Below are 25,880 nucleotides of genomic sequence, written 5' to 3' on the forward strand. Positions count from 1 at the left end.
GGAACCTGATGCGGGCCCTATGCCAGGACCCTGGGATCATTACCCGAGCGGAAGGCAGCCACTTAACTGACTGGGCCACCCAGGTGCCCCTAAAAACAAAATCTTAAAACAAAACAAAACAAAACAAAAAACCCCAGCAACTAATAGTAGAAGCAAAAATTTCAATAGAATAGAGCTAGAGGGCACCTGGGTGGCTCAGTTGGTTGAACGACTGCCTTCAGCTCAGGTCATGATACTCAAGTCCCAGGATCGAGTCCCACATCCGGCTCCCAGCTCCATGGGGAGTCTGCTTCTTCCTCTGACCTTCTCCCCTCTCATGCTCTCTCTCACTCTCTGTCTCTCTATCTCTCAAATAAGTAAATAAAATCTAAAAAATAAAATAAAAAAGAATAAAGCTAGAGATTGAAAAGTGAATTTCTACGAAATAAAACGAAAAGACTGAAGAGATGGAGAATAAGTAAGAAAATAGAAGAAAACTGGAGGATCAGTTCAGGACTCCTGCTCTCCACCTCAGAGGAACTCAAGACAGAGAGAAAAATGAAGAAAAGGAAGTTATCAAGCTATAGGAAAAAAATTCTAGAACTGAAGGAACTTCTGTATGAAGAGTATCTGAGTAGAACTCAACAATGAGTAATAGAAGTAATAGTAATAGTAATAGTAATACTACACAAAAGTAAAGTGTGTGCTACAGGACGTCATCATGAACTTTCAAAACTCCAGGGATAGAACTTGCCAAAAGCCAACAAAGAGAAAAGGGGCCACATCTAGAAGATCAGATAAAAAATGGCACTCGACTTCACAGCACCAGAAGCCACAAGACAATGGAGCAACTCTTTCAAATTTCCAAGGGAAATTAATTCCCCGGGCGAGAATTCTGTAATTGTCATTCAGGCAAAATGATAGCATAAAGACACCTCTGTAGGTGTGAATGGTGTGAATTTTCCAAAGCTCTATGTGTGCACACGCACGCATGTACACACGCCTTTGTATCGCTATTCAAGGAAACTCGTGGAGACTGTGCCCTACGAAAATGAGAGTAAACTAAGAAAGCGGAACAAGTGATACAGTATGTGATTGTCTTTTGTTCTTATTTGCCTCCGTTCCCAAATAGCTTTCAGTATTTCAGCTCTTACCTTACTTTGAGTTTTGCAAATGCAGAGGAAAAAACCAAACACCTACTCAACCACGGGAACTGAAAAGTACTGACTTCCAAGCTTTCCCTGTAGCCGGGGCCCGTGACCTAGACTCCATGGATGAGTACACCATGCTGTGTTTTGGCAGAGGAGAGGGATGAAGCATGTGCTGTACCGTGGTTATGGCCCTGGCAGCCATGATGGGGGCTCCAAGGTCAACTTGTTGGCACGGACATGACCGAGGTACCAATTGGCATTTAGTGTCAGTGGCAGTAGGGGCAGTCCACCATCAGACCTGCATTGTGGAGTCCAGTGTACCTGTTTCTTTTTTGGTTCAACTTTCTGTTTTTCCTGGAGTTGATAAGCACCTCCTTGTCTCTTTATTTGCTATGTTCGCAATGTACTAATCACCAATTCTTCCTCAAACTCTCCAACAGAGCTGTGAAACTCCTCACAGTGCAGCAAATAAGCCAAATGATCTGTCAGCAACTTTTCTGCTTAATCAGTGAGAGCTGGCTTCTTTACTTGCAACCCAGAACCTTGACGGGTGGAGAGAATGGGCAGGATTCCCACCATCACGGAGAAGCAAAGTCCCAGTGGTGCAACTGCTCAGCCCATGTGGAGATCAGCCGGGCGAGTTTGGAGCAGTACGGCTGAGGGCACCAGGAGGGATATCTTCAAGAAAAAAAAAATGAAGCTGGTGGATTATTGGACCTGTTTACCGTACTAGGAAGAGTTTCATAGTTCCGTTACAGAGTTGGGGGAAGAATTACATATTTGCATATAGAAAACAAAGGAATTATATTTGTACATAGAAAATGAAGCAAATTATAAGTGAGGCAACTATCAACTATAGAAATAACAAAAAGTTGAATAAGAAGGAAATAAAACCAGAATATACTATGTGGTTTAGCATTAAACACTGTTTATGTAGTCATAATAAAATAAGCACTTAAGTTTTTTTTTTTTTTTTAAGATTTTATTTATTGAGGGAGGGAGAGGGAGAGGCAGGCTCCCCGCTGAGCAGGGAGCCTGATGCGGGGCTTGATCCCACGACCCTGGGATCATGACCTGAGCCGAAGACAGAGACTTAACCAACTGAGCCACCCAGGCACCCACAAGTTTGATTAACAAAAAAATGATCACGTAGCTATGTTCGGAAGATGGAGGGGAGGATATATGTGTGTGTGCAGAAGGCACAGTCTCATCTTCTAAGGTCAGAAGTTAAAAGTCAGAAATCGAGAAGTACCCGTGTGAATCAGTTATTTAGAAAATTGGAGACAAATACCCAAAAAAACATCTGTAGTTGGGGGCGGGCGTTTTGGACGTGCAGGGCAGGGGGGCTGCTCTTTTTTTTTTTTGCTGCAAACGGTTTAGCTTTCATTAATTTTTAAAACCACGTGCTTGCCTAACGTTCCTAGATAACAAAACTTTGAAATCCTCGTCATAGGCTCCATATCCACCCGTTAACAGCTGTTTCCATTTTTTCTATGCTTCCTGATATGTTTTGTCCACAAACAGATGTTGCCATGGCGAACGGGGGGCACCTCCTGGTTCCCTCTCTCGGGGGCTGTATCTGCAGGGCTCTGGTACGCAGGTGCCATTGTGATGACTGTCTTCACTCCTGTTAATTATCATAATTTCCCTGTGATTTTTGATTTTCCACTTTCATGAAAACCACAAGCGAGTATCTTCGTACATGTAGCTTCCCCGCCACCCCCTTTGTATTGCTTCCTTAGGACAATTCCCCAATTTCCCCAAATTACCGGACCTAAGAGCGTGGATCTGTCTCTTGATTTTGATGGGTAGTGTCAGATTCTTCCCTGGGCCTCTCTGGGTGGGCCATGAACTGAACATCCTAGGAGATAGTTGGGATCGAATTTTCATGGTAGATAGTTGGCTCATTTTTCTAATGACATCAGAAGAAGTCAGGAGTCTCTCTCTCTCTTTCCCTTCCTCTCCTTCTCTCTCTTTTTATAGAAGAGAATTTCCAGAGATCTTTGCTTCTCATTCTTCGATGTCTGTGTATTTGGTTCTCCTGCACTGAGGATTTTTTTTTCATATTTAAATATTCAAAATAAAAGTTACCATTCTATTAAATAATAGAAGTTCAAGGGAGACCCATTTAAAATGGGAGAGAGGGGGCGCCTGGGTGGTTGAGTCGGTGAAGCGTCTGCTTTTGCCTCAGGTCACGATCCCAGGGTCCTGGGATCAAGTCCCGAGTCAGGCTCCCTGCTCAGTGGGGAGCCTGCTTCTCCCTCTCCCTCTGCCTCTACCCCCTGCACTCATGCCTTCTTTCTCTCTCAAATAAATAAAATAAAATCTTTTTTTAAAAAAAAGGTTTTATTTATTTATTTGACAGAGAGAGGGAGGGAGCACAAGTGGGGGGAAGGGCAGAGGGAGAGGAAGCAGCAGGCTCCCCTCCCCCCACTGCAACCCGAGCAGGGAGCCCGACGCGGGGCTCCATCCCAGGACCCTGAGATCACGACCCGAGCCGAAGGCACACACTTCACCGACTAAGCCACCAGGCGCCCCAATAAAGAAAATGTTTTTTAAAAAATGGGAGAGTGCAAAGAAGAAGAAACAAAGCAAGAGGGAGGCAGCGGCGGATAGACCAGGACTCGGGCAGCTCCCGCCCAGCTTACCCGCCCAGCGGACCTCGGAGCCTCCGCTAGTTCATCCGTCCTCAGCCTCCATCCGTCCCATCCCTTTCCCTCCTGTGGCGGGAGCCTGGGGTGTCAGACCGCCCTCCAGACCAGCCCCATCTTCCTAGTCCTGGGCATGGTTTTGGGGGTGTCCAACTTGGCTGGCCTCTGGCTTCTGGACATTTCCCTCCGATCCCCCTTTGGAGACCATTTCCTCCTTCACCTGACCACCACCAGGCCCTGCGCGCGTAGCCAAGTTCTCCCTCTTGCGGGGCTGCTCTTCCTTTGCTGTGCCACAGACACTTTCTAGAACCCCACAAACTGGGGTGGCCAGAGGGGGCAGAGGATGCTGCTACTCCCGGGTCTGTAGGGGACCCACCCTGAAGCGGGTCTCGTGGAAGGTTCTGTGTTTCGGGAGAACAGCTCGCCTGTCCTAAAACTACACCTGTTGGGGGAACCCGGGGCCGGTCCATTTTCCATCTGGTCTCTACCTGCAGTTCTTTGTCAGAAAGTTGTTGCGGGCGGGAAGTTCTAAGGCTGCGGCGCTGGAAAGCCTGATTCCCAGCCGTGAGGAGCAGCCGTGAGGAGCAGACACCCCTTCCTGGGCGTTTTATGGCAAGTGGGGCCCGAGTTTTCCCGCATTAATCTTGCCCTGCTGCTCTTGCCCGCGACCCTGGGCTCGTGGCTTTGCCACCTCATTCTTGCCTCACTCACTTCCATTTTCCTCACGGCAGCCAAAGCAATTTTTGTCCAGCATAAAGTCAGGGCTTATCAATCCCCTGCTTAAAACCCTCCAGTGGCCTCCCATTGTCGTGATAACAAAATCTGGCTCCACACTGTGCCTGTGAGGCCCTGCAAGGTCGGGGCTCACCGCCTCTCCCTGTCATCCGGCCTCTGGGTCATTGACTCCAGCTGCCTAGTCTCCTGCCTCAGGGCCTTTGCACTTCTAGCTCCAGCTGCCTGAACCCTATTTCATGGATCTTTGCCTGATCTTGCTCATCCTTTGGGCCTCGACTCCAAAATGATCTCTCTTGAGCGCCCTCCCCTGAACTACCATCCAACGGAGGCCCCCCGCAAGTCCCTTTTCAACTCTTTTCTTACCTGAAGTCATCTTTTCTTTCTTTCTTTTTTTTTTTTGCTTTTCTCCTGTTAGACTAAAAACTCCATAGGATTGGGGATGGTTGTAAAGTGGGGCCTCTGGATAAAGCACCTTGGTAATTCAGCTCTGAAGTGCCTGTGTGCCCCCACTTTGCACATACATTAGGCAACAGGAAAAGCATCCACTTCATTCTCCGAGGAAGAGAGTCTGGAAACAGAACACTTACTAGGAGGACTTTCTGGAGGCTGAGAAGTACCTGAAAATCAGCCCAGGTCAGGAGACCTGGCTTCACGCAGCCTGGTACAGAAGGCCAGCCCCGATGGCTCCCTGTCCCTTATCCCAGTGACTGCTGCTCTCCTACCCTTCCAGCCCAGGTTGATGGTAGATACTAGATAACGTGCGTAGCCGCTTCGAGATGTTTCTGAGATGCCTCTTAAGCTTTCGGGGTGGTGACTTTCAGCTCTGAAACCTGGGTTTTTGACAGATGTTTTGTCCTGAAGTTCTAAGAGTAAAGCATCTCTCTCTGTAGACGGGTTCACGCTTGCTCTGGAGTAACAGGTGAGGGTACAGGCCTGTCTCATTCAGGGAACCCTCAGGGAGGACGAGGATGTTCACGGCTCGGATAAGCAGGATACAGCTTCCCTTCTCCCCGCTGCTTGTCCCCTGCACCCAGCCGGCTGGGAGTGACTCATGCATTCCGTTGGAAAGCTGTTCCCCAGGGCATGGGACTCCAGCACCAGAAAGCCCATCTTCACATTGAAAAACACTGGGCAGTGGCTCCTACTCGGAGTATCAGCCACACCTGCGATGGCCACGAGAACGACGTGGAACCCCAGCAGACCCAGGAGACAGACTCACAGCCCTAACACAGTGGAACTGCCAGAGAAGCGAGAGGGAGGCCTCGTGGGTCCTGAATTAGGCACAAGCCACCAGCCAGCGGGTGTGCCAGTGCCGGGGAGACTAGGGGATGGGCTGCCACCTCATTCCCGGGCTGCTGGAAGCACTGTGGCTCTGGGATGGCACACCCGTTGCTCGCCCTCCTCTCTTAGAAATAGATGAGGGCCCTAGGGGCACCTGGGTGGCCCTCTCGGTGAAGTGTCTGACTCTGGATTTCAGCTCAGGTCATGGTCGTTTGGTAATCGTGCTGATGATTCGATGTGGGCAGACAGGGCGGTGGTGGTTGACTCAGCAAGGAAGGGTGGCTCATGGTTCATCTTTGGTGGCTGTCTCTAGTGCCTTGAGGTGGGTCTGGCCCTCGCTTAGCCTCTCTCTCCAGGCTATCTCACGCGGCTCTGGGGGGAGCCTGCTGACCCCCCAGTAATGCACTGGGAGCGGCAAAGACCTCTCCCCTAGGCTCCACGCTCGGGGCTGCTCCTTTGCTGTCTTCACGAGGGTGTTTGCAGGCGGCTCGGATCATTGTGTCTGAAATGGACCTCTTGCCATCTTGTTGCCCCCAGTTCTGTTTCTCCCTCACACTTCCCCCATGTCAGTGTATTTCCACGCCCCCCCCCCAGTCTCCCAAGCCCACCCCGGCTGTCATCCTTACTTGTTTCCCGCGAGCCCCCATCCCATCCCCCATCCCATCCGCCAAGCTCCTGAATATACCTGATTCCCGGCCTTTCTCATCCCTGGAGGCCTGAGCTCCCCACGCCCCACGGCCTGGCTGGCTTCTCTCCGGTCCTTCCACGCTGAGCCGCAGCATTCTGGATGCAAATCGGGTCCCGTGCTCCTTTGCTAAGGCCGCCCATCACTCTCTGAGTGACACCCAGGCGTCTCCCCTGCAAAGACGCCCCAGGACGTGGTCGGGCTGATCTCTACACCCCAGCTCCTCCCTGGCCTCCCTCCCTGCCCCACCCGCTGGCTCTAGTGGGCGTGGCCTGCCTTCCGACGGCCCCAGACGCGGCTGCCCGCTCTGGTTCTCTGCTCCCCGGTCCTCTTCTCACGGGGGGCTCTTCCCGGCCTCCCCCCAGGGAGTAGGCTCTCTCCATTACATCACCGTTGGGCGTGCCGTCTTCCCCGTGTTGATAGAATGTGGGATCATTCTCCCTACTTACTCCGTGTGTGGGTATTACTGTCTCCCCCGTGCACCGCTCTTGGGACTTAATAAATAGTTTAAACTAATACATCTCAGACTGAGTCATATGTACAAAATATCAAATGCGGTGATACATGAGTGCCAGTTACGTCCATGAGATGAAGTCACCAACAGTAATTGTGAATTCCTGCATTCAGATCCAAGAGATTCATTGAGGGAACCTGACTTCCTGGGAGAAATAGCTAGAAGGTTGGCAGCCAGAGAGCTCAGTATAACTGTTGAAGAACTTTCTTGGGGGAAGGAGCTGATAAGATTTTATTAAGCTAAGCAGTGGGAGTCTGGTACCCAGAACATTCCTCGACAGTTGGCCTGTCAGGCCCCATCCATAGCATCTTTTTTTGCAGAGTACCAGACTTTGGCAAGAGTCTAAAAACTGTGTCGTAGGGAGAAGAGAGGTCCTGAGGTCATCATCCAGGAGAAGGAGCCATCAGACAGCTCCTCGGTACCTCTAGATAACAACACAAAGATCAGGGTTGCCTCCAAGAGGCGGGCCAATTTCCAAGGGAAAGAACTTTCTAAACACTAGAAGCTTCCTAAAATGGAACGTGCAGCTGCAAATGACCGAAAACAACAACGAAATCCAACCCCTTCCCCCCAAAAAACCAAAAAAGACAAACCGTTCCAAGTTTTAAAAAAGTGGGGGGGGGGCATGGAGAGGCTGGGGAGGCAGGGAGATTTTTTTGGCGAATAGAACTGAAGATCCAGGGAGAGCTTCAGGCTTGGCTGGATCCAGGGACTCAAAGGCTGTCTTCAGGACTCCACCACTCTACTGTGAGCTCTCCTCTCCTTCATGGTGGTCTTTTCTCAAGTTTCACCCCTAAGAGCAGCAGGAGGTGGTCACCAGCAGCTCTAGGTGGATATTCTCTTTTCTGCTACTCCAGGAGGCAGTACCTGAAGACAGACACTGGCGTGTCAAAGGCACTGGACTGACTTGACATTTCTCACTCCCATCCTGGAATCACTGTGGCCAGGAGAGGACGCACAGTGATTGGTGGGCCCAGCCTCCTCCTGGTTCCAATCCAGTTCCTGGAGGCGGGGTGGGATGGAGGGTGGAGTTCGGGGCTCTGGGTGGCTAGGCCTGAAGTGGCCAGGAAGTCCGCTTGGCTGAACCACTCCTACTGAGGGTGGGTTGAGTTTGTGAAAAGTCCCCAGCTTCCAGATCAAGAAACTAAAAAGTACCAGCACCCAGAAGCCCCTCGTACCCTTTGACGCTGGGGTGACTGCCCTCATTCTGGGGTCACCCCGTCTCCCCCTCCGCCGCCAACATAGATGAGCTCTGGCTGTGTTCTCTGTGTAATTAGAATCGTGAGCACATACTCTTGTGCCTCACTTCGTTAGTTCGGTTGCACGTTTATGAGATTCGTTTATACCGTTGTGTGCATTTGTAGATCACTCCTTGTCATTGCTATGTAACATCCCACCGGGAAAAGAGACCATCATTTATTTCTCCATTACACTGCTGATGTGCATTTGGGAAGTTTCCAGTTTGGGACTGTTCGGAATAGCAGGGCCGTACACATTCCTGTTTGTGTTTCTTCTTGCACAGGGACTCATGTTTCTGATGAGTGTAGACCAAGGTGTGCAGTTAATTGCTGGGTCAGAGGACATCACCTGCTCACTTTAATAGATACTGCCAAGACTGGATACTTTGTCCAAGCGGTTGTAGCCATTTGTGTTCTTGGAGTAGTTCTAAAGTCCCCAGATTAGTTGGCACCTTTGTCCCATACATTGCGGGGTGATGAGTCTGAGCTTCGTGGAGGGTTGGGGCTTGTGAGCAGCTGAACTTGGGTCCTGGGCGCGCAAAGAGAGAGAGGGTTCCTGCTTCCTCCTGTCGCATCTCTGACATTTGGTTACGTCCTGCCCACACCATCCTGGGTCTTCCTTAGGCATGAGCTTTATGCACGGAAGGAAGTATGACCGTGCATCCCAGACGGGTGAGGTTAGTTGAAGGCTTCCTTCCACAGCACTATGGGGCAGAAAAGCGAGGGGGTGCATTCGTCTCAGGCACCGCCCCTTTGGCTGGAGTCCCAAGGAGCTCATGCTACTTGTGCCCATCTTGGCCTCAGGGTTGAGTGGCCGCAGGTGCCCTGACTTCCTGAGCGTGGGCAGAACACTTGCAGTGTTGGAAGTGGATTCTCGAGGATTCCTGCCCGTCCCTCCCCCCTATTTTGATTCAAAAAGAAAGCCTTTGGCCTGGCCATTCTCAGAAAGAGGAACCCAAAGTAGGATGTGGTTTTACAATCAGGAACTGGATCCCAGTGGTGGTGACATGGTCGGGCCAGCGCGTCACGCGTGTCATGCTGCTCCCAGCAGATTCTACACTTAGCCCGTTGGCGAGGCTGAGGTCTGGGCCCTGTTGGCAGAGCCCCTAAAAGAACATATCCCACAAGCTACACAATCCCTTTCAGTCATTTTTCTGAGTCATTTACATCTAGGAGGATGGGACCCCAGGGTAGGGAAACCTTTCTGGAAAGAATAAAAACCAGAACGTAAAGGACAATATTTGACTACATCAGCATCACACACTTTTCCTTCACCAAAAAAGGCACCATAAACAAAATGAAAAGATGACTCAGACCAAAAGAAGATATTTCCAACTCACTTAAGCAACAGATAAATTGAATCTGGAGTATATTTTTTAAAAACCCTATAAACCAATAAGAAAAAGACAACTCCACAGGAAAAAAAAGGGGCAACATTTATAAGCAGGCTATTTGCAGAAGATAAACATTTTTATGGCTCATAAGGGAAATGCAAATTAAAACGACAAAGGAGCATTCCGTGCGCATCAGATTGGCAGGAACAGTGAATTGGACGAGATACCAAGCGCCGATGGAGATTCGGAGAGTAAGCTGGGGACAGTGCTGGTCCCGTTGCTAATGGGCACCTACCTCTGCTTTCCTTTAGTAAAGCTGAGGCTCTTGTTCTAGCTGTCATAGGTCATGCTAGTGATCCGACAGTTCCCCCAGACCGGTGTGGTCCGGTGTGGTGGCCCCCTGCCAGGTGTTGCTCTTGAGTACTTGGAAATGGGAAAAGTGACCGAAGAACAACATTTTTAAGCGTTTTCTTTCATTTTGATTCATTCAAATGTCAGCATGGATACTAGACTCATTTCTTGGAAAACTTTTCAGTCTGTTTGGAGGAACTTGAGTCCGTGGCCCTCCTTTTTTATCTGTGAAGTGTATGAACATAGAGGTCACGTATTTCCGGTGGAATTGTAGGATCCAAGCTGCAGTGTGCTCAAGTGAAAATACACACCAGATTGCAAAGACTTCATGCCCCAAAAAGAATGTAAACTATCTCATTAGTAATTTTGCCACGTAGAGGGCCATTTTGAAATGACTGTATTTTGGATATATTGGGTTAAGCAAAATAGATGAGTAAACTTAATTTTTATTTTCTTACTTCTTTTGAATGAGACTGCTGGCGACTTTGACATCACCTGTGTGGTTCCCATTGTATTTCTTTGGACAGTGCTCATCCCAACTCTACCTGCACACAAAGGGAGGTGTGTAAGGAGATACATTGTAGCATTGTTTGTAATAACCCGAAAGAGCAGAAACAAACCCTGAGGTTCATCAGCAAGAGAAGGGGTAAACTGTGGTTTATTGACACAGGGAAATAGCACAGGAGTTACAATGAATAAGCCAGAGCTACATGTATCGATGTGGATTAGCCTAAAGAAAATAACGTGGGGGGTGCCTGGGTGACTCAGGGGGTTAAGCCTCTGCCTTTCACTCAAGGTCATGATCTCAGGCTCCTGGGATGGAGCCCCGCATTGCATCGGGCTCTCTGTTCAGCGGGGAGCCTGCTTTCCCCTCTGCCTCTGCCTGCCTCTGTCTACTTGTGATCTCTGTCTGTCAAATAAATAAATAAAATCTTAAAAAAAAAAAATAACTTGGGTTGCAGGGTCCAGAAGACTCACTCTTCAGAGCTACTCCTACCAAGTTTAAAAACATGCAAAAGTGTTGAGAATTGTTTGTGAATACATATTAGTACAATCAAAGTATAAAAACATGCATGGAAATTACACATAACCAGAATCCAGATGGTGGTAGCTTGGGCGGGGCGGGGGTGGTGGTGGAGATACTCAAAAGACCTTTAATTGTGTCTGTAGCATTTTATTACTGAAGAGTGGGTATGACTGAGGGGGGATACTTCAACAAGTTGTTTGATGGCCAAAGCCATTTTTAAGCCACTGGGTTTCTGGTTAGGAAGTTTCCAAGAGGGGCACCTGAGTGGCTCAGATGGTCAAGCATCTGCCTTCTGTTCTGGTCATGATCTCAGGGCCCTAGGATAGAGCCCCGCATCAGGTCCCTCTGCCTGTTATTCTCCTTGCTTGTGCTCTCTCTGTCAAATAAAAAAAATGTTTTTAAAAAGAAAGAAAGAAAGTTTCCAAGAACTGCAGCCTTTGGTCCTTCTCGAGTCCTGGGCTGTCTGACCAAGGATGCGGCCATCCCCCGCCTCTGTCTGCCAGCTGGGGGCCGTGGCGGAGTGTCCCGCGGGTGTGCATTCCTGAGAAAAAATGATTTGGAATGGGTCTGTGGGTGTCTTGAATTTGGGCCACTGTGCTGAGGGATGGAGGGTGTCGTGAGGCGGGGGGCAGAGTCTGGGGGGCTGTAGGAGCCCCGAGCCACCCCAGGCAGGATGAGGCCCCAGAGGGAGGCAAATTTGGGGCGCCCACAGGAGAGACTCCTTCCTGAATTTCCTGCCGCCAAAGGTCCCGACATTCGTATTTTCCAGAGAATCCTTTCAAAGGATTCATCAGCATGCTGAGGATGGCTCATTCTGCCTTTTCTTCCTTTTCAGGACAAGCAGGGTCTGAGAGGTGAGAGAGCAGAATGCCCCCTGGGGTTGACTGCCCCATGGAATTCTGGGCCAAGGAGGAGAACCAGAGTGTGGCTGTTGACTTCCTGCTGCCCACGGGGGTCTATCTGAACTTCCCCGTGTCCCGGAATGCCAACCTCAGCACCATCAAGAAGGTACGATCCCCACCTTCGAGCTTGGAACTCGGAGGGCAAGACAGACAGACGCCCAGGCTCGGATCTGAGATCCGATAAAACAGATTTCAGAAGATAAATAATACCTAACATTTGTTTACAAGCTTACAGTTAGAGCGCAGCCCGCATTCTGAATTCAGCTTCTCCCTTTATCAGGACAGGATTACAGTTGCTGGATTCCAGTGGGAGCCTCGGGGTGTGGTTCCCATGGTGGCTTTCCCTTTTCTCCATGACTGTGCTATCATTTCTGGAACCGATCCCCAGCCCTGGCCACTTGAAAGAGTCTTATCAGTCTTTTCTCTGTAGAGCTGTCATCGTAGTAAACATCATCTTTGGAAATAGTTTTGGGTTTTGTTGAATAATTTTCAGGGGTGGATTACTGAGTCAAAGGGTTAGACATCTGGAAAGGATTTGGCAGAGACTGTCTTGTGATCTCCCAGAGGGCTTGTCTCACTTGCGAAGTGTGGGATTTAGTGGGTCATGCCAGAGGGCAAGACCTCAGCTCAGAATTTTAAAAACTTACACTTGGGAGTGGAACAAAAAAAGAATAAAAAGGAAAGAAAAAACAAAAAAGGAAGAAAGCAGTGGATCATCTTTGAGGTTTTCTTTTTCTTTTTAAATTTCCCCTTCCTGGGAGATTTCTTTAAAAATTAAATTTTGGGGGGCGCCTGGGTGGCTTAGTGGGTTGAGCCTCTGACTTCGGGTCAGGTCATGATCTCAGGTCCTGGGATCGAGCCCCGTATTGGGCTCTCTGCTCAGCGGGGGGTCTGCTGCCCCTTCCTCTTCTGCCTGCCTCTCTGCCTACTTGTGATCTCTCTCTCTCTCAAATAAATAAATAAAATCTCTTCCCGCCCATTTCAAAAGTATGGATGCATTGATTGGGGCAAAGAGGGAAAAGTAGAAGGAGGGAAAAAATCACCTGTGATTCTGCTCTTATGAGACAGCTACAGTGAACACTTGGGCTGTTCTGTTTTCTATGGAGTGTTGTTTTTTGTGATAATTCCGGTTATGAGCTTTTTTTTTTTTTTTTTTTTTATCTGAGTGAACATAACCTCTTTCTCATGTGATTAACTCTATTGTAAGGGTAATCTGTTTTTCCTGAGCCATACGTGCATCGCTACTACAGTTCCGACAGTGCAGAAATACAAGACACCTGGGTCCCTGTGCACACCCCAGTTTGCTTTTGGCGTCTCCATACTTTTATTTCTCCGAGAGGCCAGCTGGTGAATATTCTCGGCTTTTCTGGCCATCTGGTATTTATTGCAAACACTCAACTCTGCCAGTGCGGGGCCCAGGGCGGCCTTAGACACAGCGGGTATGAGTGGGTGTGGCTGTCTTAGGTAACTGGGGAGTCGACCAGGTTTTGCCTGCAGACCCTACTTCCTCTTGTCAAATCCTGCTCTCTATTCATTACTATGTTTATTCGAGTTGTTTTTATGGAAATGGGCTTGAATTATATCTGCTGTTATATGCCTTGGGGTTTTTGTGGTTTTTTTTTTTAAGATTTTATTGATTTGGGACACCTGGGTGGCTCAGTTGGTTGGATGACTGCCTTCGGCTCAGGTCATGATCCTGGAGTCCCGGGATCGAGTCCCGCATCGGACTCCCAGCTCCATGGGGAGTCTGCTTCTCCCTCTGACCTTCTCGTTCATTCTCTCACTGTCTCTCTCTCAAGTAAATTTAAAAAAAAAAAAAAGATTTTATTGATTTATTGGACAAAGAGAGACAGAGAGGGAACACAAGCAGAGGGAGTGGGAGAGGGAGAAGCAGGCTTTCCGCTAGGTGGAAACCCTGATGGTGGGGCTCGATCCCAGGACCCCGGGATCATGACCTGAGCCAAAGGCAGACGCTTAACAACTGAGCGCCCAGGCGCCCCTATACCTTCAGGGTTTCTTCCTACTTAGCATGTCTCTTAGAGCCTTCTGTGCCTGTTCATACAGGTGTTCTAGATTCTGGGTCATGCCCCGCCCCCCAATCCCTTTGTGCTGATGGGCCATAATTATCCATCCCCTGTGGAAGATGAATAGGGCTGGTCTCCTCTCTCCCGCCCTCTCTGTGACTCAGTGCTGAACACCTTTGCACTAAAACTTGACCATTAGATGGCTCTCCCAGGGGTCCCCTGGGGACACCTCATCCTGAGGGCACCTGCTGACCGCCCTAACTGAACACAGCCCATAGAGGGCTTGACAGCTCTCTTGGTGTGTTCAGCTTTTCTGAATCCATTGCCAACATTTGGAAATCAGAACCCCAGAATGATTAGCTGTGGGGCGGGGGAGGGGGTTGCCTGGAGGTCATGTCTGGCCGGCTATCTCTCAAGAGTAACATACAGGGGAGACTGGGTAGGCTTTCAGCATGGACCAGGCGCCCTCCACAGAAGGGCAGCGATGGAGGCTTAGGGGACCCATGGGGTCAGCGTTCATGGGGTCTGGAGAGGACAGGGTTTGGGGATCTCGGCTTTGCCCTCTGGTCGGGGTCATGCAGGGCCGAACCACCAGGCTGAGGCCTGCCCCCAGCCACCTCGAGGCTCCCCATGGCCCTGCATGCCTTGGCCGGAGGGGCTGACCGGCCGCTGTCCCATCAGGTGTTGTGGCACCGAGCCCAGTATGAGCCGCTCTTCCACATGCTCAGCGACCCCGAGGCCTACGTGTTCACCTGCGTCAACCAGACCGCGGAGCAGCAGGAGCTGGAGGACGAGCAGCGGCGGCTCTGCGACATCCAGCCCTTCCTGCCCGTGCTGCGCCTGGTGGCCCGAGAGGGGGACAGAGTGAAGAAGCTGGTCAACTCCCAGATCAGCCTCCTCATCGGCAAAGGTGACCCGCGGGTGGGTGGGCTGGCCCCGGCCCCCGGCCCTAGCCGCACCGCCCCCCCACCTCCTGCCCCTCGTGCTGACCCAGCCTCCCCGCTTCCCAGGCCTCCATGAGTTCGACTCCCTGCACGACCCCGAAGTGAATGCCTTTCGCACCAAGATGCGCCAGTTCTGCGAGGAGGCGGCGGCGCGGCGGCAGCAGCTGGGCTGGGAGGCTTGGCTGCAGTACAGCTTCCCGCTGCAGCTGGAGCCCTCGGCCCGGAGCTGGGGGGCCGGCACCCTGCGGGTCCCCAACCGGGCCCTCTTGGTCAACGTCAAGTTTGAGGGCAGCGAGGTGAGCCCATGGCCCCTGCGGGGCACGCTGGCCCGTCGGCAGCGCCCGAGCTGCGGGGACATTTTCCCGTGAGACTTCCCAGCCTACCCCCGCAAGCACTTGGGTCCACTGTCCTCCCGGTGGCACTGGCTGGGACTTGCAGGGCACCCATGCCTGCGAGGGGCTCAGGCAGATGTCCCACGGGGCAAGTTGGACGAGGCCGAATGACCAGACGGCCTTGGTCATGGGTCCATTCATTCGTTCAGTAACTGTTTCTGGGCTGTCGGCCGTGTGCCTTCATCAGACTCTGCCTCACGTTCGGGGCGGCGGTGGAGGGTCCGGGCTGGGGGGGGGGGCTCATTCCAGACAAATAGGCAGGGCCACCCTCTGCGTCCCGGAAGCCATGGGCCCTCTGCGAGGGTGGAGGGCTGACCCTCCCCCCTCCCCCTAGGAGAGCTTCACCTTCCAGGTGTCCAGCAAGGACGTGCCGCTGGCGCTGATGGCCTGTGCGCTCCGGAAGAAGGCCACGGTGTTCCGGCAGCCGCTGGTGGAGCAGCCCGAGGACTACGCGCTGCAGGTGAACGGGAAGCACGAGTACCTGTACGGCAGCTACCCCCTCTGCCAGTTCCAGGTGAGGGCTGAGGTCTGGGAGGGGCCCTGCGCTCCCGGGCTCCCCAGGGCCCTGGGCCAGGGCCCGGCTGGTGGGGGGGAACTGGGCCTTTGGGGGTCACAGCCAGAGCGTCCCCTCGCTGGGCTGCCCTCCCTTGTGCCCCAAGGAGGGCTCCATCTTCGGGAAGTGGGTGGGGGGGGGCAAAGGGTCAGCAGGAGAGGCCGGGAAGGCCTGGGATCAGCAGTGGGGGCATCGGGGAGTCCCCGGGGCTGAGGCCTGGCTGGGGCTGCCCCGTCGGCCGCTCACTGTGCCCGCCACCCCCCATCACAGTACATCTGCAGCTGTCTACACAGCGGGCAGACCCCCCACCTGACCATGGTGCACTCCTCCTCCATCCTCGCCATGCGGGACGAGCAGAGCGACCCCGCCCCCCAAGTCCAGAAACCACGCACCAAACCGCCCCCCATTCCCATGAAGAAGGTGAGCTGGTGCCTTCCACCTCCCCTGGCCTCCATCGCTTCCTCCCCGCTGTTGTCCGGCCCTGGAGCCTAGTGCTAACGCTGAGGGCTGGGCGCCGGTCCAGGGCCCCTCATCTCATGCTCCTTGGTGGGTCGGTGTTGAGAGCTGGGCCTTGAACTTGGCCCTCCACCAGTGTGCAGGGGCAGGGGGTGTTGTCTGAGCTTCCCAGGGCAGCCCCCGGGCCCGGCTCATGGGCTGCCCTTCTGTTCCTCCTGCCCCCTGCACTGGAGAGAGGGAGGCAGAACACCATGCCCAGCAGAGCTCGGGGGTCCTGGGCACCTGCACGGCAGGCTTTTCTGGCAGATCGTGGTATCGTCGTATCATGGGGGGGGGGGCATCTAAGCCTTCTCACCATCTGGCAACACGCACCCTACCCATGAGTGGCCAGGGGCGCCAGCCTCGGGAGCTTCCCCGGGATTCTTCTGCGTTGACGGCCCTGCTTCTCCCCCTCTGGCCCGCCCCAGCCTTCTTCCTTGTCCCTGTGGTCCCTGGAGCAGCCTTTCTGCGTGGAGCTGATTCAGGGCAGCAAAGTGAATGCCGATGAGCGGATGAAGGTAGGGGCTCCTAGGGGCAGCGGGGATGTTTTCTGCACAAACAAGGTGGCTGTGGTCTAGAGGGGTGGCAGAGGAAGAAGGGGGGGGTCACATGAAAGCCACCTGACCACATTACCCAGCATCCCTGCCTGGGGTGGCTGTGAGCCGCTTCAAAACAGGAAGGGGGGAGGGGGGCTGGCTGGCCGGCCAGAGGCTAATTCGTAGAAACCAGGCTCAGCGAGTTCTGGGTATTTGACTTGGGTGGAAGTTGTGGGGCCAGGCCCAGGGAAGTGGGAACAGCAGGGTCTGGGAGGTGACAGGTGCGGAAGAGGGGTGGCCCCGGCTGGGCCCGACTGGGCCCTGGGGCCTTGGGACTCCCAGGAGGCACTTGGGAGGCGTGCTGTGGACCCCGGGGCGCCAAGCCCATTTCGGGGGTTGGTCACACACCCCATCTCCCTCCATCCCCAGGAGGGGCTTACTGTCCCATTTGCGGGACGTTACTCCTGGGTCCACGGAGGTTGGTCTGTTGGTGGAGCACTTTCTGTCGGGGTGATTTCACAGCAGGCGGGGCTGGGTTTCCCAGACGGCACCCTGGAGCCCTGGCTGGAGGCGGGTTTCTGGCTGGGCCCTGAGAGCTGTCAGGGCAGAGTTGGAGGACACAGGGCAGGGGTGTTCTGGTGAAATGAAACCCTGCCTGCTCGCGGGGCTCCTAAGATTCTGAGCAGTGGAGGGAGCTCGCAGGCTGCAGAGCAAGAAGGACCCCTGGAGTTCCCAAACCCCAGTAGGGAAACTGAGGCCCCGAGCAGGGAAACGACAGAGTCTTGGGGAGCCCATGCATAGCCCATGTGCCTTCCCTTCACCCTGTGGCCCCTTGTCCCACCCAAGCACTCAGCTGTCCCCCTTCGGTGCCGCTTTCTTCCGAGTGGCAAGTGGGATTCAGCCCCGTGGGAGGTGAGGATGTGCAGGAGCTTGGAGCCTTAGGTGGGTGCGAGAGCCTCAGAGGGGCAAGGGAGGCGGCTGTCTGGCACCCGGCCCCCGACACCCGTGCCTCCCGCAGCTGGTGGTGCAGGCCGGGCTCTTCCATGGCAACGAGACGCTGTGCAAGACGGTGTCCAGCTCGGAGGTGAGCGTGTGCTCCGAGCCCGTGTGGAAACAGCGGCTGGAGTTCGACATCAACATCTGCGACCTGCCTCGCATGGCCCGTCTCTGCTTTGCACTTTACGCCGTGATTGAGAAGGCCAAGAAGGCTCGCTCCACCAAGAAGAAATCCAAGAAGGCGGTGGGTGGGGTCGCCTGGGAGGCTGGGGCCAGGCCTCCGGGAGCTGGTGTGCTGTGACCCAGGGCCACCCCTGTCCACTCCCAGCAGGGGTGCACCTCGGGGATGGGGGATGGGGCGACCCTCCCTCCTACACCCCACCTCCCCTTCTGGCCACCATCCTTGCCATGTGTCAGCTCTGGGTCTCAGGGCTGACGAGCAGCGGTGAACTCAGAGGCTCCTGGGGGAACCTGGAGGCTGCCCTCTGGGCTGGACGGACAGACGCACTGTCCGCACAGGCAGCAGGGTGTCCTGAGTCAGCTGCCAGCAGGGAATGAATGGGGGTTGGGCACTGAGTCACCAGGCCCAGGATGTGACTGGACACTGAGCCACACCGACTTATCCCACTGAGCCACACCGACTTACCCCACTGCTGAGCTGGGCCAGCCGTCTGGGGCTGGTGTGGTTGGTTTGGGGGCTTCTCGAGAAACCCGAAGTAGGGGTGCCTCTGGGAGCAGAAGGGAGCCGAGAGGTGGCTGATCGTGCTTGCTTCCTCCCAGGGAGTCTGGGCGAGGGCGGGGAAGCTCGGCCTGAAGGCGTTGGCCGTCCTGCCGGTGAGCGAGCTGAGCCTCTGCGGTTGCTGGCCCTGACCTGCCCGTGCTCTTTCCCAGGACTGTCCCATCGCCTGGGCCAACCTCATGCTGTTCGACTACAAGGACCAGCTCAAGACCGGGGAATGCCGCCTATACATGTGGCCGTCAGTCCCAGGTCCGTCCAGGCGGAAGGGAGAGGGTGGGGGAGCGCGCTCCCAGAGGGGGCCATTCCCCAGGCAACTCCCGTCTGTCCCTGTGTCCAGACGAGAAAGGGGAGCTGCTGAACCCCGCGGGAACCGTGCGGAGCAACCCCAACACAGAGAGCGCTGCGGCCCTTGTCATCTGCCTCCCTGAGGTGGCCCCCTACCCCGTGTACTACCCCACCCTGGACAAGGTCAGCCCCCTCGCCATCCAGGGTCTGCGGTGGTCCAGAGGCCGTGGGACTCAGGATGACTGTTCTTGACTCTGCCTCTGGGCTTCCCGCCACCCATCCCCTGAGTTGCCCAGGGCTGGGGCTTGGTCAGCACGCACAGTTGGGGACTCCTGGATTCTCCAGAACCCGCATGTGCTCTAGAACAGGGGTTCTCGTTCAGGGCCATGTGGCTCCCCAGGGGACTTGGGGCAAGGTTCAGAGACCCTTTTGGTTGTCCTAGCTGGTGGGGGAGATGCTCCTGGCATCTGTGAGGTGGAGGCTGGGGATGCTGGGCACAGGACAGCACTCACCCCAAGGTCAGGGGTGCCGAGGGGTTGACACACACCCTCTGCCCTCCACCCCACATCCCGGGGGGCCCTGCCAGGGCTGGCCCAGGGTCCGGGTCCCCGCTGACATGGAGCCCCTCATTGCAGATTCTGGAGCTGGGGCGGCACGGGGAGCACGGGCGCTTCAGTGAGGAGGAGGTGAGCCGGGGGCCGGGGGCCGGGGGTGGTGGGGCGCCCGGCTGGGCCGCAGCTCACCCTGCCTGCCCCCCTCAGCAGCTACAGCTACGGGAGATCCTGGAGCGGCGCGGGTCCGGGGAGCTGTACGAGCACGAGAAGGACCTGGTGTGGAAGATGCGGCACGAGGTCCAGGAGCGCTTCCCGGAGGCGCTGGCCCGCCTGCTGCTGGTCACCAAGTGGAACAAGCATGAGGATGTGGCCCAGGTGGGGGCGGGGTTGGGGTCGGGGGCTTGTGTGCGGAGGGGAGGGCCTCTTGCCCAGGGGCACCTTGACCGCCATCGGGCTCCCCCAGATGCTCTACCTGCTGTGTTCCTGGCCCGAGCTGCCAGTCCTGAGCGCCCTGGAGCTGCTGGACTTCAGCTTCCCCGACCGCCACGTGGGCTCCTTCGCCATCAAGTCTCTGCGGAAGCTGACGTGAGTCCCCCAGGCTCCCGGCTCCCGGCTCGTGTGCCCCGGCGGGTGGAGCCCCGGTGGGTGGAGCCCGTGCTGGTGGCGGGGGTGTGGCAGGTTGGACTGCAGGGGGCCTGGGGTCTGCTCAGGTGAGGCCAGCCTTCCTTCTCCGCAGGGACGATGAGCTTTTCCAGTACCTGCTGCAGCTGGTGCAGGTGCTCAAGTACGAATCCTACCTCGACTGCGAGCTGACCAAGTTCCTGCTGGACCGGGCGCTGGCCAACCGCAAGATCGGCCACTTCCTCTTCTGGCACCTCCGGTAGCGCACCCCTTTGCGCCCCCCCCCCCCGCCCCCCCCCCCCCCCCCCCCCCCCCCCCGCCCCCCCCCGGCCTGCCGGCCTTCTGTCCCCTGCTCCAACCCGGGCCATGGCCCTGCCAGGCCTCCGCTCAGCAGTCCCTCCCTCTCTCTCCCCCTCCAGCTCCGAGATGCACGTGCCCTCCGTGGCCCTGCGCTTCGGCCTCATCATGGAGGCCTACTGCAGGGGCAGCACCCACCACATGAAGGTGCTGATGAAGCAGGTGAGGCACGGGGTCTGCCCCTCTAGAGCCACCCCCCCGGGGGGGCGGGGCCGAGGCTCGGAGCCCCGCCCCCTCTTGGCCTCCCACCGTCTGGTTCTCCCTGCAGGGCGAGGCGCTGAGCAAGCTGAAGGCCCTCAATGACTTCGTCAAAGTGAGCTCCCAGAAGACCACCAAGCCCCAGACCAAGGAGCTGATGCACCTGTGCCTGCGCCAGGAGACCTACCTGGAGGCCCTGTCCCACCTGCAGTCCCCGCTGGACCCCAGCACGCTGCTGGCTGACGTCTGGTGAGCCCCGCGCCCCGCCCTGCTGGGGGCCCCCGCGGAGGGCGCGCTCCCCGCTCACTGCTGTCTGGCCCGCAGCGTGGAGCAGTGCACCTTCATGGACTCCAAGATGAAGCCGCTGTGGGTGATGTACAGCAACGAGGAGGCGGGCAGCGACGGCAGCGTAGGCATCATCTTCAAGAACGGGGACGGTGAGCAGGCGGGCGGGGAGAGCTCTGGGGAGGCCGCCCCCCACCCCCCAACCGGGCAGGTGGGCTGAGGAGCTGGGGTCCTGGCACGCTGGGGGTGCAGAGCCCCCCAGAAGCTCCTGCTTTTCCTTCCCGGGGGCCGGCTGCCCAGACCTCCGCCAGGACATGCTGACGCTTCAGATGATCCAGCTCATGGATGTTCTGTGGAAGCAGGAGGGGCTGGACCTGAGGTGAGAGGCCGTCCTGTCCTCCGCTTGTCGTCGCTGCAGGCCTGGGACCCTGTCCCTTTAGAGGCATCCGCTGTCCAAGCCAGCACTGCCACCTCCGTGGGAGAAGCGGTCGCTCGAAGAAGAGCGGAGGCCGGTTTACATTAGGGCCGAGGGAGGCGATAGGCTGTAGAGGGAGGGTGGAGGAGGGCAGGCCTGGCACTCCGCAGCGGTCTCGCTCCCGGGTTTCCTTTGTCCCACGCGTCCTGGGCCGCCTGCCTCGTCTTGGGAAGCAGTGGCATCCTCTTCCAGACCACCTGGGTTTCTCTCTGAGCAAACATGAGCTCGGCCAAAGTGCCGCCGTTTCTTCCTTGCGTGTTGGATGCTGGGGCTGATCCCTCCTGGAGCGCACCCCCCCCCCCCGCCCCGGTCTAGACACCCAGGACTCCTCCCCAGCACTTCTCCCCTCCCTTGCAGCATCTCCTGGGGCTCTTTTGGCTGTACTGAGCTGCTCTGGGTGGGGCGGAGTGTTGAGCTGCCCCAGGGACAGCCTGTGACCTGGGCATTTCCCTGCCCCTCCTCCCCTCTGGCTAGGATGACCCCCTACGGCTGCCTCTCCACCGGGGACCGCACAGGCCTCATCGAGGTGGTGCTTCACTCAGACACCATCGCCAACATCCAGCTGAACAAAAGCAACATGGCGGCCACGGCTGCCTTCAACAAAGATGCACTGCTTAACTGGCTCAAGTCCAAGAACCCTGGGTAGGCTCTGGGCCCCGGGCACAGAGGCCTCTCCTTTCCAAAAGCTGCTGTTTAGTAGGAGTCAAGGGTGAGGGGCAGGGCCGTTGACAGTCCTCATGGCTTTGTGGCTCAGCAGAGGACCAGGTCTGCTCTGTTGGGACGGGGCGGGTCTCCCTTCCCCCAGGGGTCAGTTAGCTGTTAGGGACGGGAAATCACCACCAGATACTACGGGGCCGCAGACCTGCCGCTTAAGCTGGCTGAGCGGAGTGGTTCTCTGACCTTGAACCACTCATGAAACTGTGCACAGCTGGTTGCTTCACCAGCCTGGCTGGCCCAAGTCCTATGTCTCCGTGTGGCCCTCCCCACCACCGTGAGTGGACCGGTCTTGGCTTCCTTCCCCGGGAACAGGTTAGTTGGACAGTTGCCAGGTGTCCAAAGGCCGAGGCTGCGGGAGGAGCCCAGTACCGCTTCCTCCCTGTCCCATTGGTCCCGGCGCATCATTAGGCCAGATTCAAGGGGAGGGGACATAGGACCCCCCTTTTGGTAGAATTTGCTGGGAAATGGCGTGGCCCTGGTTGGTCATCCCCCTTCCCACCAACGCACACACAGGGAGGCCTTGGATCGCGCCATTGAGGAGTTCACCCTCTCCTGTGCTGGCTACTGTGTGGCCACTTACGTGCTGGGCATCGGTGACCGGCACAGCGACAACATCATGATCCGTGAGAACGGGCAGGTAGGGGCAGAGCCTGCGGCCATGTGGGCGGCGCCCCGGGCCCTCCCCGCACCCCCTTCCCCGACCCGCGCCCTCTCATCGCCGACCACTCGTCCTTCCCTCTTCTTAGCTCTTCCACATTGATTTTGGCCACTTTCTGGGGAATTTCAAGACCAAGTTTGGAATCAACCGTGAGCGAGTCCCGTTCATCCTCACTTATGACTTTGTGCACGTGATCCAGCAGGGGAAGACGAACAACAGTGAGAAATTCGAAAGGTGAGGGTGCTCGGGGGTTGGGGGGAGGGCGGTGGTCCCGGGCTGGGCTCAGGGTCAGGTCCTGCAGGAAAAGGTGGGGGTGCGGTGGTCGGAGTGGGGGCGGTTTCCAGGGCCCGAGCAGGGTGGGAATGGTGGGGAGCACTCGGAGCCCCGCCTCCCACCTTCCTGCATCCCCTGCAGATTCCGGGGTTACTGCGAACGCGCCTACACCATCCTGCGACGCCACGGGCTGCTGTTCCTCCACCTCTTTGCCCTGATGCGGGCCGCTGGCCTGCCTGAGCTCAGCTGCTCCAAAGACATCCAGTATCTCAAGGTAAATGCCAGAGGGTCCTCCCGGACAGCCCCACCTGCCCCCGAGTCCCCAAGGCCTGCCTGTGAGCACAGCGGACCCTACCGGGCATTCCCCGCACGGGTTCTTCAGGCCTCCCATGACCCGGACCCCACGGGGCACTCCCCGCGTGGGTTCCTCAGGCCGCCTGTGACCCAGCACGGGGCCTGGTGGCGTCAGCCTGGTCCTGTTGCCAGTGTGTCGGGACCTCCCTTGGCCCACCCTCTTGTCCGGCATTGGCTGTGGTGGTTCTGCTCAGACAGGAGCGTGGGATTAGATACCTTCCCTCTTCATTTATTTTTTTTATTTTTTTAAAGATTTTATTTATTTATTTGACAGACAGAGATCACAAGTAGGCAGAGAGGCAGGCAGAGAGAGAGGAGGAAGCAGGCTCCCTGCCAAGCAGAGAGCCCGACCCGGGCTCGATCCCATGACCCTGAGATCATGACCTGAGCTGAAAGCAGAGGCTTTAACCCACTGAGCCACCCAGGCGCCCCCCCTTCCCTCTTCATTTAAAGATGCTTTGCCCTCCTATGGCTTTTCAGTGTGGGAGAAACGGGTCAGGAGGGCGGTCAGGCACGACGGACGAGCCCCTCCTTGGTGCCTGGTTCGTGCAGAATGATGCTGCCCCCCCCCCCCCCCCCCCCCCCCCCCCCGCCGCCCAAAGTTCATTTCCAGTGCAGACGGTGAGGCTACCTGTCCCACTCCGGGGACTTTGGGGGCCGTGGTTCCTGGCTGGAGTCGGCATCTTACTTGGCGGGCGGGTCAGGAGGCCCATCTTGGTTTGGGATCAGAACAGAGAGCTTTAGGTCTCCTGACTGCCTTCCTGCAATTCTTTCCGGAGAGAATTTACCATATTCGGGGCAGGGGGCGGGGCGGTCCCCCTCCTTGGGGATGAGCTCACTGGTTTCCGGTTTTGCCTCAGGACTCTCTGGCCTTGGGAAAGACAGAGGAGGAGGCCCTGAAGCACTTCCGGGTGAAGTTCAACGAAGCCCTGCGGGAGAGCTGGAAGACCAAAGTGAACTGGCTGGCCCACAACGTGTCCAAGGACAACAGGCAATAGCGGCCCGCGAGCCGCCATCACGTGCTCCGGGCACCCGGCACCCTCGGCCGTCCTTTGGGGCCGAAAAGCCTGAATGGAACCCCACGGGCGAGAACCTATACACTGCCTTTTGTTTACACTGGTTATTTATTTATGACTTGAAATGTTTCAGGAGCTAAACAGCCATAAATGGAAATGCATCCTTTGTGCAGGGGAGGGGCACCGTCCTCCAGCGCCTCCCATCTGAGCCCCGGGCTCTGAAGGGGAGACACTGTGAGTCGGCCACCTCCGAGGCTGCGTCTTGCTAAGGACTGTCACCCCGAGTCTTCCAGCTGGTGAATCGGAACCCAGCCAAGACTGCTCTCCCCACCGCCACCGGGAAGCCTGCCTGCTTCCCGGGTTTTGACTGGGCTGCACGGGGCTTGGGGCCTGGCGGTCGCCCTGGTGACAGGGCGCCCATGACTCCGTGCCCCCCTCCACCTTCGTGCTCTCCACTGACCAAGCGCCAGGCAGCTCCCAGAGGAAGCCTGGGCACCCTCAGATTCAGGGATGCTTGCTTTCCACTTTTAAAGTGACTCTTGGGTACAGGAATTCTCTCATCTCTCTGCTGTAAAGCGATTTTTGTTTGTGGGTGAGAAAGAAAATAGCCAAACTACTCACTGAACCTCGATGGCTCAGAATGGCCTCACCCCCATAAAGCTTAACATATGCTAGTCCTCAAGACATTCAAAAGATGGGAGCTTGGTGTGCGCGCTGGATCATGGCGAACGCAGGTCAGAGTACTCGGTGCAGTTACCTGTCTCTTGCCTCCTAAAGCAGGTTTTGAGGACAGGAGGGCTTGATCTCCAAAACTACCACCTTTAGCCTGCTTGTGCAACAGCTCTCAGAGACGCGAGGCCGGTCGGTGATGGAATGTCTGTCTCTGACGGGACCTGGCTTGAAGCAGCTCAGGTTTTGCCTTTGGAGCACCTGAAGAGCTCTAGAAATGCCAGCTTCCTGGGCCCTTCCTGGCCGTCTGAGGCTGTCTCTGGAGTGGGGGCTGAGAACCTGGGCTTCTTGAAGCCCACGGGTGAGCCTAATGTTAGCCGCCCCATTGGGCCCTGCCCAGCTCCATGACTGGTCTCTCAGAGGCTTGGCAAGGCCTGGCAGAGCCGGGAGCAGCTGCCCTCTGGACCACCTTCTTCAGTTAGAAGCAGCCAGAAGCAGACAGTGCAGCCCACAAAACACCACTGGCCACACTCTTGTCCCTAGCAAAGTGCTGAACTCCCTCACCCCGCCTCACTGGTTTGGAAATAGGAGAAGCCAAGCGTGTGTCTCTATGTTATGTTATTTATTTAAACGAGTCTCTGCCTCCTGGCGTTCTGGTTTGGGTACAAGGCCTGTGTGCCTGGAGAAAAGAGTATTTTCTAAAATTTTTTTTTTAAGTCTTTTAATGTTTCTGTATGGGGAAGGTGAGTTCAACACAACTGATGTGGGCTGAAGACCAGCACTCTGTGAAGCCTCGAGGGGAGAGGTAAACACATACTAAAAGAAATAAAGGCCTTTTTATGTTGTGTTCTCAGGTCAAAAAAAAAAAAAAACCCCAAACCTGAAAAAACA

The 25,880-nt window shown here is 55.7% G+C and overlaps 1 protein-coding gene across 5 annotated transcripts in view; it reads left to right on the forward strand.

Annotated features, from left to right (window-relative positions):
* PIK3CD (phosphatidylinositol-4,5-bisphosphate 3-kinase catalytic subunit delta) overlaps positions 1-25,836 on the forward strand; it is a 51,223-nt gene extending 25,387 nt beyond the window's left edge. For 2 of the 5 annotated variants that reach the window (XM_059375101.1, XM_059375102.1), the window contains exons 3-24: positions 11,782-11,954; positions 14,554-14,782; positions 14,883-15,112; positions 15,543-15,722; positions 16,032-16,181; positions 16,685-16,774; positions 17,811-18,032; positions 18,680-18,776; positions 18,865-18,995; positions 19,448-19,498; positions 19,574-19,741; positions 19,830-19,951; positions 20,103-20,246; positions 20,407-20,506; positions 20,613-20,791; positions 20,867-20,979; positions 21,128-21,206; positions 21,777-21,944; positions 22,533-22,656; positions 22,766-22,911; positions 23,092-23,224; positions 24,165-25,836. In XM_059375101.1, the coding sequence (XP_059231084.1) occupies positions 11,814-11,954; positions 14,554-14,782; positions 14,883-15,112; positions 15,543-15,722; positions 16,032-16,181; positions 16,685-16,774; positions 17,811-18,032; positions 18,680-18,776; positions 18,865-18,995; positions 19,448-19,498; positions 19,574-19,741; positions 19,830-19,951; positions 20,103-20,246; positions 20,407-20,506; positions 20,613-20,791; positions 20,867-20,979; positions 21,128-21,206; positions 21,777-21,944; positions 22,533-22,656; positions 22,766-22,911; positions 23,092-23,224; positions 24,165-24,302 (3,135 nt within the window). In that variant the 5' untranslated portion in view covers positions 11,782-11,813 and the 3' untranslated portion in view covers positions 24,303-25,836. The remainder of the gene's footprint in view (positions 1-11,781; positions 11,955-14,553; positions 14,783-14,882; positions 15,113-15,542; positions 15,723-16,031; positions 16,182-16,684; positions 16,775-17,810; positions 18,033-18,679; positions 18,777-18,864; positions 18,996-19,447; positions 19,499-19,573; positions 19,742-19,829; positions 19,952-20,102; positions 20,247-20,406; positions 20,507-20,612; positions 20,792-20,866; positions 20,980-21,127; positions 21,207-21,776; positions 21,945-22,532; positions 22,657-22,765; positions 22,912-23,091; positions 23,225-24,164) is intronic. The other 3 variants (XM_059375103.1, XM_059375104.1, XM_059375105.1) reach the window with 3 other exon arrangements.
* Positions 25,837-25,880: the final 44 nt, after the last annotated feature.

This window comes from Mustela nigripes, chromosome 14 (genome assembly GCF_022355385.1).
Source record: "Mustela nigripes isolate SB6536 chromosome 14, MUSNIG.SB6536, whole genome shotgun sequence".
Lineage (NCBI taxonomy): Eukaryota > Metazoa > Chordata > Mammalia > Carnivora > Mustelidae > Mustela > Mustela nigripes.